This window comes from Aspergillus welwitschiae (genome assembly GCF_003344945.1).
Source record: "Aspergillus welwitschiae strain CBS 139.54b unplaced genomic scaffold BDQ94scaffold_6, whole genome shotgun sequence".
NCBI lineage: Eukaryota > Fungi > Ascomycota > Eurotiomycetes > Eurotiales > Aspergillaceae > Aspergillus > Aspergillus welwitschiae.
In genome coordinates this window covers 223,091-235,797 of record NW_020798700.1, presented here as the reverse complement: position 1 = coordinate 235,797, position 12,707 = coordinate 223,091, and the positions used below count along the sequence as shown (strand labels likewise).

Sequence of the window (12,707 nt, the reverse complement as noted above, 5' to 3'; positions counted from 1 at the left end):
TTATATCCCGGTAACTATAGTGTATGGGTAATTCCAGATCTATCATTCTCCGACAAGTGGGGGAAGAGCTAACCGGGCAAGAAACTGGAAGTTTCCTAGTATGTATGGAATATATAGATAGTATAGGCTGCCAGTAGTTACTGCCATTACTACTTCAGTTTAAAAGGGAAAGAAACAAATAATGAGACTTGACTGAGTTTGGCCTCAATTTTGGATCTGATAGACCTGCCTATCGGTTTGTGATTTTTTGGCCAGTCGAGAGGTGGGGTTCATGGTTTATGGACTAGGATTTACCAGTAGTCGTAGTCTAGTGACAGGAATACTGCAGAGTAGTGGGTTAGTGGGGCTACTATGTGGTGGTGGAAGTAAGTACTTCGGCTGGTGTGTTGCCGGTATACTCTTGGGCTTCTTTGTCCCTTGGATGAAGGGGGAACTCGTTTAGCTGGATTAAAACGGGATGGATATACGGCGATTCATACCTGTTGTCACTACTATACTATTTGTAGGAGGTACATAGGTAGTGGTGCTGTCGTGGCTTTGAGTTGGGCGTATGGTGCTACTTGTAGTGCTTGGTATGATATCCTTGTAATCTTACTCTCTATAACTAGGCTGGTAGTGGCTAGTTGTCATCTTCCAGTGATATAATATGTATTTCCTATCAATGAGATTAATACTGCCTTGGTGTATTGTCTTATAGGCTTCGGTGATTGCCGCATTTGGTTTTGAACAGGCTGGGTAGACTATGTTATCACATACCAAAGTAGGTGATTGCTAATTGGAAAAATCCGGTCACTTACATGAGCATGTATTACTCTCTGGGACATGGACTATGAATGTCAATAGCTTTGCACCTCCATTAGGCCAGTGAGAATACAGAAGGAGGACAAAGCTGCGACGTAGGGGTTTGCGGTCAAAGGGCATTATATTGCCTCTGAAGATGAGGAGAGTATCATATTGTTGATGGCTTTGTAGCCTTTCAACAGCAATGACAATCCCACCTTACCTGCTCCCTAGATGGAGAGGTAAGTATAGAAGCCGTGCCTGTGTAAGGGAATGGAAGAATGGGGCTGGTGAATCTATATAGTTAGTATGAGCTATGCAGCAAGTGAGGTTCCCATTGGCTCATGCAAGGACTGTGAGCTACTTCGTTTTCAAAGATGATCTCCCTGCAGTTGGCGACCTCAGTTGGCGGTTGGTAGTCTACCAGGTCATGCCGAGTTAATGGACAAAGCAATGTGCAGGAGATTATTCTGGAAGAGGCATCAACAATAGTATGATTGGTGGGTCGGTGACTATAAACTTTGGGCGGAACAGTCAAGCACGTTTACGCGGCTGTTGTTGTTTCCGCAGCTTGCCGACCGATGCCCTGGCGCTGGACGGCAGGGATAGACCTAGTTCTGGATGCAGGTACTGCAAGGTCGTCTATGGTGAGCAAGTTGTTATCTAAATGATATCAAGAGGATTGAGCAGGGAGTCGACCCAATTTACCCTACCCCCCCACCTTAGAAATCTCGTTATCAATTGTCAAGTCGGATCCCAACCAAGATGTTTGCGGTCTACAGTCCGATATCGGTCAGGTCTTCGGGGCGTTAAGAGCATCTGCAACAGACGCAAAACACAAATTCCAGGTTACACATTCCTCGTATCCGTTGGAGACAAACTCATCACACTGCCTCATGGGGTAGGCTTCGAGAACAATAGTGTAAAGCTAGAGGGCGCTCCTCATGCGTGGGTTGCATATGGTATGCACTAGGCAGCTCATCACCTAACAGTAGTTTCAGCTTCGGCTGAGCGTTGCATTTCAGCTCGGCAATCATCTCGTAAGACCGGCAAAGGACAGCACAGCAGGTATCAGAGAGAGATTGAAAAGGAAGGAGGAGGAGGAGAGGAGATGACGATCCTACCGTTCAACCCACCGAGTAGATGGTCGGAGTATCAGGAGTAGAGGATGATTGTAGTCTGGAACAAAGGCATTATGGAAGGGCAATCGGCAATGGGAGGGCCAGGCGTTTGCCGCGCGAGGGCGAGAGAAGCGAAGACGGAAACAGTGGAGAAAAGGCGGCGTGAGCCAGCAATTTTGGAGGCCGGCAAATGAAGGCGGGCGAACAGCCGGCTTTGCATTGTTTGCAATCTCAAATCATGCCCCGTGATTGGCTCCCCAGGAAAACCGTTTGGCCATTTGCCCGTTTTCTGCCTCAGCGCCTTCGCTGGCCTGCCTTGCAGCTCAACGAGAAGACTAAGATTCCGGTCTTACTAACCTCCTGTACACAATGCAGCGCACTAATTTGACATCATGCATCCTTAGTATCAGGTGGAGCCTCGCGCCCACCACTTCCGGGGTCGACATGACCCTCGCGGATGGTTGGCCTGCTCCTCCTCCTTTACTAGCCATCCAGGTCTCAATATTGGTCCAATGATGCGCTTCTGGTCTGACCTATACTCACCGGGGTTGTGGAGGGCTGGTCTGGTCTTGCTTCCCTCGGTGGAGAAGCGATCTGGGGGGGTTCGCGTCCTGCCGTCATTTCCGGCTGGAGGGAGTAAGGACAACCGAAGTCTGAGCCTGACTCTGGAATTATTTATCAGGAACATGCTTGCCCATCTTGACTTTCTCTGTTGTTGCTATTGTTATTGTCAGTCTCATCAATCTATCAGTGTTTTCAATGAACTCCCGTACCTGAGTGGCGAACCCTCATTTATCCACGGATATTGTACGGCCCAAATTTGCCCTTAGCCTAGGACCTCCGAATTTTTCCCCAAATTTTTAAATCTTTTATTTTTTTCTTATAACTCCGGCCCTCTTTTCCGCTTCCTTTATCACTTTGGTTTCCATTTTCTTGTAATCCAACCTCTGTCAGACCTTTTGGATTCATTCGCGAATATGGAGCAAGCAAAGACTCCTCTGCAGGTGATTGTGGTTGGGTAAGTTCAAACCATCCTGTCATCTGAGACTATGTATTGTTACTGACGTTACCATATAGTGCCGGTAGGACATCTATCTCATAGATTTGATAGCGAATGAAGCAGGTAACTAATGAAATCAGGCATTGGCGGCATGGCTGCGGCCCTGACCCTGGGTCTGCGAGGACATCATGTTACCATCCTCGAGTCCGCTCCCAAGGTGCGTATACCACTCCATGCCATGATACATAGTGCTGACCGACCTCTCGTAGCTCATGGAAGTTGGTGCTGGTATTCAAGTCTCACCGAATATGCTGACACTGTTTGACCGTAAGCGCCCCTTACTTCTCCTGTTACTCAACCCCATCTGATGATATGACTCAGGGTGGGGCGTCTCCCCTTTGATCCACGCCCAGGATGTTGCCCTCGAGCACATTCATGTAAGACGGTGGGAGGATGGCAGCATGCTTGGCACCTTGCCAGTGAACAAGACCTACGGCCAACAGACTGTCATTCACCGCGCAGACCTCCACAACGCCCTCATCGAAAAGGCGCTGGCGCTGTCGAATGTGGAGCTGCGCGTGAACTCGACCGTCACTGGAGTTCAATTCGACCATGCCGCAGTGCAATTGGCCAACGGCACTATTGTTAAAGGAGACATCGTGATTGCGGCTGACGGCATCAAGTCTGCTCTCCGCGATCATTTGCTGGAAGAAGCATCTGTCGCCATTCCTACGGGCGACGCAGCCTACCGGATTATGCTGCCCCGTAGTGCTCTAGAGAACGACCCTGAGCTGAAGGCACTGGTTGATGAGCCACAAGCCACTCGGTGGCTCGGACCTGGCCGTCATGTCATCGCTTATCCAGTGCGCAACCATGATTTGTACAATGTTGTCCTGCTTCATCCAGACAGCCATGGTGTCGAGGAGTCGTGGACGACCAAGGGTTCCAAGCAGGCCATGGTCGACAACTACAAGGGCTGGGACCGGCGTGTGACGAAGCTTATCGACCTGGTACCGGACGATGAAGTCCTAGAATGGAAGCTGTGCCTTCACGCTCCACTGAAGACCTGGATTAGGGGTTCCGTGGCCCTCATCGGTGACGCCTGCCACCCAATGCTGTAAGCATCCTTCATTTTAGACAATCTGGCTAGCACTAACGTCTTCTAGGCCATATGTTGCTCAAGGTGCTGCCCAGGCTGTCGAAGACGCTGCTGCCCTCGGTGTCCTGCTCTCCACTATCTCTTCCCGGGATGAAATCCCTCTTGCACTCAAAGCGTACGAGAAGTCCCGCAAGCCTCGCGCAGACACCGTCCAGCAATCTGGGTCGGAGAACCGCATCACGCTCCACCTGCCCGATGGCCCGGAGCAACGCGCGCGTGACGAACAGTTCCGTTCTTCCCTGAAGAGCGGATCAAACCCCGACCGGTGGACAGACCTGGAAACCCAGAAGTTCCTCTGGGGATGGGATGCTGAGAAGGCAGCTCTGGATGCATGGAACGGTAAGCTGCTGTCGCCATCTACCTACCTATGGCAAGATATGCTAACAAAAACCAGAACTCCATGGCAACCACGTGTCCGAACTGCGGCACCACCTGTGATCTGTGATTTCCAGTAATATCACATGCACATAAGAAACACGTTCCTTCTTCAACATGATTGGGATTGATTAACACTTTTAGCCCTGGCGTTCTCATCAACGTTTCAATTAGCGATTATCATATACTTTTATGAATCACTGTACATACTTACCATCATGCATATAGAATGCACATATGAACCTCTTCCTCTTCTTTACTTTATTTTTCTGAATTTTAAATTTACGGACGATGTGAAGGGGCGCTGTCGTGCAGTTGCTAGGAACTTGCAATGGCTCATGACCTGTATGAGCTGACGTAGACAAGACAAAAAGCACAACTTTATGGTGGATCTCTGAATTAAACCATTGCTTTTCTGATGAGGAAGGGTTTACACGGGACAAAAGCACAGAAAATTAGAGGGGACGATCGATTTCTGGCGGATAAGAAGTGAAACGTGACTTAGGATGGTCCGGACAGGGATAGCCTGGCTAGAATACAGCGGGTGACTGGTAACCCGTTACACAGAGAGGTAGGATCTCACTCAAGTACAGTGTAAGAATTATTACTCCTAGGATGTACATAAGCTAATTACAAAAATATCTATATTCACCGTCTACCAGATCCTCTTGGCCACCATCTCATATCGTTGGACATGATCCATGTTCAGGTCCTCCTTGGTATTCTTGTCTTTCTCTTCTTTGGCCTTCAGCCGCCGCAGTCCCTCAGGGTCATCCGCATAGATCCATCGTCGATGATCATCGTTAACCTCAACCACGCCCCATCCGCCAAATCGTCGGCTGCCCTCAACTGCAAATGCTCGTCCACGGGGGGCTGTCCCGTTGGATTCATCGGCAGGTGCTGCAGATGAGGCATTGGCTTGACTGGATGATTCGCGCAGCTTCATCGCCTTGTACCGAGAACGTGCGTACGCTAGCAAGACCATGCCCAGAAGAAGCTTCAGGATTAGGAGTACCACGAAGCCCGTTAAGATGAGGACTATGGTGAAGATGTATACTGATTGGGCTGGTGACGGCATGGTGTTGGCTAGAAGCTGGCGGAAGAAGGCACCCGCGTATGCGGTTGACGTCGGGATGAAGTTTCGTAGCGTCAATGGAGGTGGTGAGGGCATTGGAGCCGGCACATACTGGCTGTGAATAGCGGATAGGGTGGTGGCCTCTACCGCTGTGGAGGAGGGCTGTTGAGGAAGCAAGGCTGTGATGAACATCTGGTATGTTTGGACGGAGACTCGGAAGAAGAGGCAAGATAGTGGAATCACCGGCAAACCTAAACGGCGGGTCAGGTTCTGGTCTGCAAAGGCGTTGGTGTAGTAGTCTTTCGCCAGGATATCCAGGAACCGCCCGTAGATGGCTGGTCGTGTGTTGTTGAATTTGCCAATATAGGCATGTTTTAGCCAATCCACTAGCATTTCCGACCCTAAAACAACCAGGAACGGCCCTAAGACCTGTGCGAGTGTCGGCAAATACGTGTTCACCTGACTAAAGGACGCAATGATGGATGATGGCACAATGGTAAAGGCCTGTGGCAGGATGGATGAGGAGGTCCGGGGAGGAGTCGATAGGGGCGTGCTGTTTGTCCCCGTGGATGTGTATCCTCCAAGACTGAAACTCAAGCTACCAAGGGCGTTGAACGCTCCGGTCTCGACAAGGTTGCGCGATGCGATGATGGTAAGCATCAACCAGAGCTGGAAACGTTCAACCACATCTGCGCAGAGAAGTTGGAACAAATTTTCCTTCTCGAATTTCTTGAAGACTGTGGACTTGATCTCGACAAACTGGTTCGAGAGCAGCAGAGTAATAAGCGCGTTCGAATACGAATTCACCGCGACGTTCAAGGTCATCACCTGATAAAAGAGGGCCGTTGCGTGAATGACTGTATATGCCAATGCCAGCAAAAACAGTCCGAATGGTCGGAAGACCTTGCTGCGTCCGTCCGGGCGACGCTCGAGAGCTTCGCGCGAAAACAAACACTCAAGCACGTCTTGTCCAATGGCAGCGAATAGCCGATCGCTGACCTCTAGCACATTGTAGATAACATAAAGTTTGATCGCAGCCTGTCCTCGGATCCAGTGATACATCCGACTTGCATCGAAGCGCATTAACACGCAGCAGGTAGCTATGATGAGCAGTCCTTTAAGGATGTCAGCCTTGTCATCTGGCATCAAAGCCGATGGGATGCTCTTCTGCCGCCGGTGCTTATGATGACGCTTGCGCGGTTCTGTGGCCCGATTGCGAGATTCTCGTTCCACTGACCCGTTCTCCTGCTTCTCAGAGGTGGACCTCCCAGGGTCAGCGATTTTCGAAGACTCGTCCGTCGATGATGCTCGGAGTCGCCTCCGCCACACTCGCCCAACACCTTTGAAAATGAACCCTGTCACATAACGAAACTCAACGCCGAGATTGACAGCCCAAGACTCCAAGAGAATGTACAATGCTTTGACAAAACGAAGAGGAAGAATGGTAAACGTATGCAACCAGGAATCGAGACACGCTAATATACCGAACCAGAGAACCCGTTCCAATGCGGGAGGCAACATCAAAAAGTTCATTAGGCGTTCAAGCTTGACTCGAGAAGATTCATATGGAAAATCGCTCATTGCAGAGCGATGAATGTATAGTGGAGACGGCCGACCTGAGGCCAGTTCTAATTGTAGGTATGTCGGAACAGACAACGGAGGGAGAGGAATGGTTGGGGGCATAGGGGACGGTAGAGCAGGCTCAGTGCCAGTGATGTGTGGCGACGGGGTAAGGTGCTTTCCATCTGACTCTCGGCTGAGAGAAGCGCGCTCTTGTTTCCCCCGAGATGTCCAGGTCTGCGTCAGTCGTTCACTAGTCGTCGGCATGGTTTGCCGTCGCGAATTGGGAGTAGAAACAGCCCGAGAGCCTTGCGGCCGACTCCGAACAGGTTGCTTGGCTGCCGTTGCAGCAGAGACGTCGATGGCAAGATCTTTGTTGGGACGAAGTTTGGGAACGCTATCGCCGGTTACTTTCTGCTCGCTCGGTAGAAGAGTTGCAGATTGGTCAGGCTGCGATGGGGAGATCGCTGCATGCATGCCATCTGACACTGCACGTCGACCGCGGTCTGATTCCGGGGGTGCTGCACGATAAGGAATAGACTGAGGGGATGATGCGAGTTCCTGCATCCTGGCCGGAGATAGCTTCACTACCCGCTCCTGCTCCTTATCTTGGTTCCTGACAGGTGATGTGTTTCGCGACCACTGATGGAAGACGGAAGCCACGTCGGGACCTTCAAAAACATCCACTAAGGAGGTTCTCGGTGTCGTACGATGATCTGCACTGTCCGCACCCTCCAACGAGTGTTCGAAGACCATCCCTAGGGCCTGGTCTGATGGAAGTGCAGGCTGACCGCTTTTCTGGTCGCCGTTCACTGTGGGTTGGCTGGGGAACCTATTTAGTTCGTGGTCGCTGACAAGCGCACCAAACCGGTGTACAGCCTCCTCCCTATTGCTCCGCTCCCCAGTATTCATGGTATCCGATGTCGCTGATCCTCCACGTTGCATATTCCGGCTTAATATACCGTTGGCACGGTCCTCGTTATCCGCGGGACGCGATTCCATCGGTCTGCTTTGCTGAAGCTTCTCAATCCCTAAGCTATGACTCTCATGATCCATGCCGCTCTCATGTTCTCTCTTCCGGGGAGATACTGGCGCTTCCTGTCCGCCCGGTGCGGCAACATGGGCGATAGTGTCTGATGCTCGCTGATTGAGATGGCCGGGTAGTTCGTCCATGACTGATATCACTGACTATTGACCATTCTATAGCAGCGCTAATTGGGTATTAACGCTGGTGTCATTATCTGAAAGAGCCTCGAGGGATTAGTCGGCGGGGGTTGGGAAGAAGGCGAGGCCACGGTGGTAGGGGTGGATGATAGTGCCGAGCTGGCTAACTGCGCAACGCGACCAGCGGACCGAAGATTAAGGAGGATTCGAGATCATGCTGTGGGTAAAACTGCAGGCTGTCAATTGGATCCAAATAATACCCTGCCCTTGTTAGGTATGCAGAAATCTAAAGTAGTCTTTCGCAGCGACGAAGTTGCTTATCGTGAAAACCAGAAGGAGACCCTGGAGGCTTTGCCTGCGATCCCCGGAACCCCAAGGCGGTCAGCAGCCTGTCATCCCCATCCTTCTTTTCGGTCTTCGGATTTAATCCCTAAGGCCGAGATCGATGAAACAGCAAAGTTGTCATGTCATTAACTAGTACGGAGTAACTAGTGCCATTCACATTGTAATCTAACTACAGGTGTGCCGCTAGAGCATTATTGCTTCCTGCATTTCTCAGGGCCTCATCGTCAAAGGGAACACTCTTCGGTCTAGCAGGCAGATCGAGCATATTCAAAGACACGGCCGGGGTAAATGTATCCGCCCATCGTTTCCACAATGCTCCTGGCATCAGCCTTGCATACTTAGTAAGCAGAAACTCTTTCAGCTCCGGAGTATCCATTGAATCCAACTTCTGTCGTTGATGAGTGGTTTTGATAATATCAAAGGTGCGCGGCTCGCGGATGTCCTGCACTCGCTCGAACATCGACTGAATCTCCGCCTGGGAGAGCGGGCCTGAGCCCGAAGCCTGCGATAACGCTGTCATCAAACCATTTACCACAGCCGCGGCGCTCTCTAAAGCCTGATTGCCCCCTTGCGCGGTAATAGGGAGGACCTGTATCGATATCATCTACTAGTTAGTCACAGTATGACGCGGATAGCAGGGGGTTTGGTCTCCTCACCTTGTGGCAAGCGTCTCCAATGGTAATAATCCTTCCCAGGTGCCATTTCTTGTAGACAAACTCTGGCATGGGTGTATATATTGTGCTCAACTGACGCTCGCAGAGATCAGACAGGCGAACATCTGGCGTGACCTGGTCATTCCAGTGCTCTTGGAGCGTGCGCTGCTTATCTTCTTCAGTGAATCGGGGGATGTCAGCGCCATAGTATGTCTGCTTCATCTTCTTCATCAGGAACCAATAGACGCGGTCAGCAGGACCAGCGCCTAGCACATATGAAAACCCTTCGTTCGTCACGAATTCAAGTGAGCGACTGGGGAAGCCTGGGACGGGATCAGACATTCCAAAGATACAACTGTAAGCGGCAGCAACCTCTGCATTATGCCAGATCGGTTAGAGAATATCACATCCTATCCATGGGAAAACAAGAGCGATGTTCAACTGACTGTCTTCTTCCGCATAATCCTTGCTCAGCCCAAGGTCTTTGGCGTACCTAGCCATTTCCTGCCTCAACTTGGAGTGGGTACCGTCCGTTCCAACGATAATATCGGCAGAGTACGTTGACCCATCAGTTGTGACAACATCAACACCTTCGTCGGTATGTGTGACGCTGGCCACACGCTTGCCAGGCAAAATCTTCGATTTGTTCGCAATGTTGTTGTACAAAACCTCTAGGAGAGACTTCCTGTCCATCCAGGCATAAGTATACCCATGCCTGTCATCTGGTAAGCAAATCATTCAACACTTGAGGGAGAAAGCACGAGGGACACACTTCTCAATACACGCCTCAGCCAATCCTTCGTCCATCCCCCAGAGTATCTCTCCATCAGGCTTCCGAAAGTGAACTTGGTCAGCGCCTGCCGAACATTTCTGCAAATCCTCATAGCAACCCAACTGTTCAATAAGACGAAGGCCATTGGGAGCTAGGGCAATGCCAGCGCCAACAGCAGCCACGACATCTGGGTATGCTTCTAAAAGCAAAAAGTCAATGCCATGCTTCTCCAGCATAAGTGCCAGAGAAAGCCCGGCAACACCGCCTCCCGCGACAATAACTTTGCATGGTCTGAGAGCCATTGAATATATTCTAACTACCTCAGGAAACGGGTGGATGCTGCTGGATACGATCAACAAAGAATGAGAAAAGGGGCCTAACAGAAGCGAACAGCGGTTGGCTTTATAACGGCTATAGCTAACAAGCACCCCTGTCAAAGTATACGGCCGCACGCAGTAATTGGTAGGCTCGCCTATATCTAGTGGCGAAGCCGTCAAACTTGGTATGCTGTTCGTAACCCCATTAGCGCTTACATGCGGTCGCCTAATCCCTACCAAGTGGACTGATGTGAACAGTTATAGGCAGTGATTTGCGGAAAGAGGTAACAAAGAAAAGTCCATGGTTTCTACCGCAACGGTACTCACTACGTTACCTGCTACTCATGATGGAATTACCCATTCAATTGTTGTAAACGTGTTTGCCGAGGCGGCATATCCGGCTGGTGAAGTTTAATTCCAACAATAGACACAGGCTGGACGCCTCATATCCACTGTGGAAAACGTCTCGCTACATTCCTGGGCGCCAAGCAAAACCTTGTCTGGCTAGTTACTTAATCTGGGCCGCCAAAGGGAATGACTCATCACATTGAATGTGCTAGGAATTGGTATGGAAATAAAGATTGAGTACTCTTGGCTGCTAATCTTCCAAACAGTCCTCTTCTGTTCTAAGATGCAGGGTGGTAGTTATATGTACTTCCCATCATCTCCGATATCCTAGCCCGCGTGTCCAACTCCGTCGGCGCCTGTTGCATTCTGTGCGGAACATTGTCCTCTTGTACAGGTGCTTTGTCCATATAGAAACCCTCTTGAGCGTTAACGGCAGCTGTAGACGCTGTTAATCTCCTGCTCCTCTCCCAGAGCGCCCACACGGCAGCCGACACGGCCAGCACTCCCAGGGGCACACCCACGCCAGCCCCCACAGCCGTCGCATTAGAGCTACAGTGCTTCTCACTGCTCGAACAAGTCGTTGACGTGGCTAGCACTGTCTCGGTGGAAACAGTGTTTGTCGAAGTGGAACTAGCATTACTAACTTCCGTGACATTCTCCAGCAGGGCCCGCCCGAGAATAATCTCCCCATTGTTTAACGTAAACGCCGTGTCGCCATCCACGCACTCCGAAGACCCGTTGTTCTTGACCTGAAAGCCGCAGCAGTATTGTGAATCTCCGGAGCTGTGAGTTCCGATGCCGATAATGGGTGCGCCGCCGCTGGGGTTCTTATCCACTGTTGGGTACGCTTGTAAGTAGATGCACAGTGATAGGTATTAGGTGGTGGAGGAAGCGAGACAACTCACCGCATTGCGTCGGACAACCACTACCCCAGTTTTCGTCCGTACAGGAGCCCCGGTAGAAGACATATGGCTGGGCTCCGACTCCAACGCAGTAGCCATTGGACATGCAGATCGCATCGGAGTCGCAGCAATAGGTCGTATCAGCGGAGGTGCAGGGGACGTTTCCGGTGGCAATGGATTGGTCGGGGTGGTAGCATGTGCGGGCGGAGGAGAGAGAGATGAAGAGGGTAAATGTGAGGGCGATGAACATGGTGAAAGTATTATCGTAGGGTGGTGGGATGTTATGTTTGTTCGAGTAGAATTTGTGGCATCTTGGGCAGGAGAGTGCACGACGCTGGATACGAGCGGCTGAATGAGTTGATAAATAACTTGCAAAATTCCTGCCTTGATTGTTGAGGGATCTAACTAGGCTTGGGGATAGTCTTCGTATTTCTTGGCTAGTCCGTTTGTTAGACAAGCGGGCTAAGAGGGCTCTATACTAAACCTCGTTGTCCCGCTGGACTAGTCACGGCTTAGAGAGGGTAATATGAGAATGCGCACCAGCAGCGCTCTTAATTTCTTGGATTGCGGAATAAATCGCACATTTTTTGAATATTTCATACAGCATTGGAGATTGTCTGAGTATCTTGACGAAGAGTCCTAAGACATTTCAGCTTGCGCCCAGAATCTGATGGCAAGGCTTGCCAAACTACAGAGCTAGAAGCTTACTCTAATCGAAACTTGACAGTAGTTATCGCCAATAAGGTCGGATGACCCGAATCCTTCCACAACTTTCGCATTTTAGCGCGGTCTCGGCTCGAGAGTGGGGGCCTTGCAGAGTCATGGTGCGGGTTGCAGTGGCCACATACACATATCAGGCCTTCACGGGTCCACGCCGTGGTGCATGAAGGATCATTCGTGGTGCGTTTGCCATAGCGCCCACACTCTGTTTTCGTAACTCTGGTTGATGCAAGTCCAACGATATATTTTATTGCTTGAAGAAGTTGTTTCCGGCGCGAGGTTCGAGAAGCATTGATAATGAAATAGATCAATTCGAACAACAGCTAGGGGATCGATTCATCGTACTTGAGGCACTCGCTCGGTGGTCGTCCGAAAGAAGGTGTTTTCCAGGGGAAGATCCCGTAGATCGCTTACTG

General features: G+C 50.6%; 4 protein-coding genes across 4 annotated transcripts; 2 read left to right on the top strand and 2 right to left on the bottom strand.

Moving 5' to 3' along the window:
- The first annotated feature begins 1,394 nt into the window (after positions 1–1,394).
- On the top strand, positions 1,395–1,974 carry BDQ94DRAFT_137908 (uncharacterized protein). Its single transcript, XM_026765146.1, has 2 exons — positions 1,395–1,765; positions 1,905–1,974. Exon 1 carries the CDS (start codon positions 1,448–1,450, stop codon positions 1,751–1,753), a length of 306 nt encoding a protein of 101 aa, XP_026629527.1. The 5' UTR covers positions 1,395–1,447; the 3' UTR covers positions 1,754–1,765; positions 1,905–1,974.
- A 1,078-nt stretch (positions 1,975–3,052) lies between these two features.
- On the top strand, positions 3,053–4,498 carry BDQ94DRAFT_167399 (putative salicylate hydroxylase; the record flags this gene model as incomplete). Its single annotated transcript, XM_026770801.1, has 5 exons — positions 3,053–3,118; positions 3,171–3,228; positions 3,283–4,018; positions 4,068–4,399; positions 4,455–4,498. 5 exons carry the CDS (start codon positions 3,053–3,055, stop codon positions 4,496–4,498), a joined length of 1,236 nt encoding a protein of 411 aa, XP_026629526.1.
- Positions 4,499–5,028: 530 nt separating this feature from the next.
- Positions 5,029–10,306, bottom strand: BDQ94DRAFT_184696 (DUF747-domain-containing protein; the record flags this gene model as incomplete). The annotated part of the gene is made up of 7 exons (XM_026774705.1): positions 5,029–8,002; positions 8,033–8,258; positions 8,298–8,311; positions 8,778–9,168; positions 9,236–9,498; positions 9,679–9,947; positions 10,005–10,306. 7 exons carry the CDS (start codon positions 10,304–10,306, stop codon positions 5,091–5,093), a joined length of 4,377 nt encoding a protein of 1,458 aa, XP_026629525.1. The 3' UTR covers positions 5,029–5,090.
- A 641-nt stretch (positions 10,307–10,947) lies between these two features.
- On the bottom strand, positions 10,948–11,821 carry BDQ94DRAFT_167396 (uncharacterized protein; the record flags this gene model as incomplete). Its single annotated transcript, XM_026770800.1, has 2 exons — positions 10,948–11,504; positions 11,575–11,821. 2 exons carry the CDS (start codon positions 11,819–11,821, stop codon positions 10,948–10,950), a joined length of 804 nt encoding a protein of 267 aa, XP_026629524.1.
- Between the last annotated feature and the right edge of the window lie 886 nt (positions 11,822–12,707).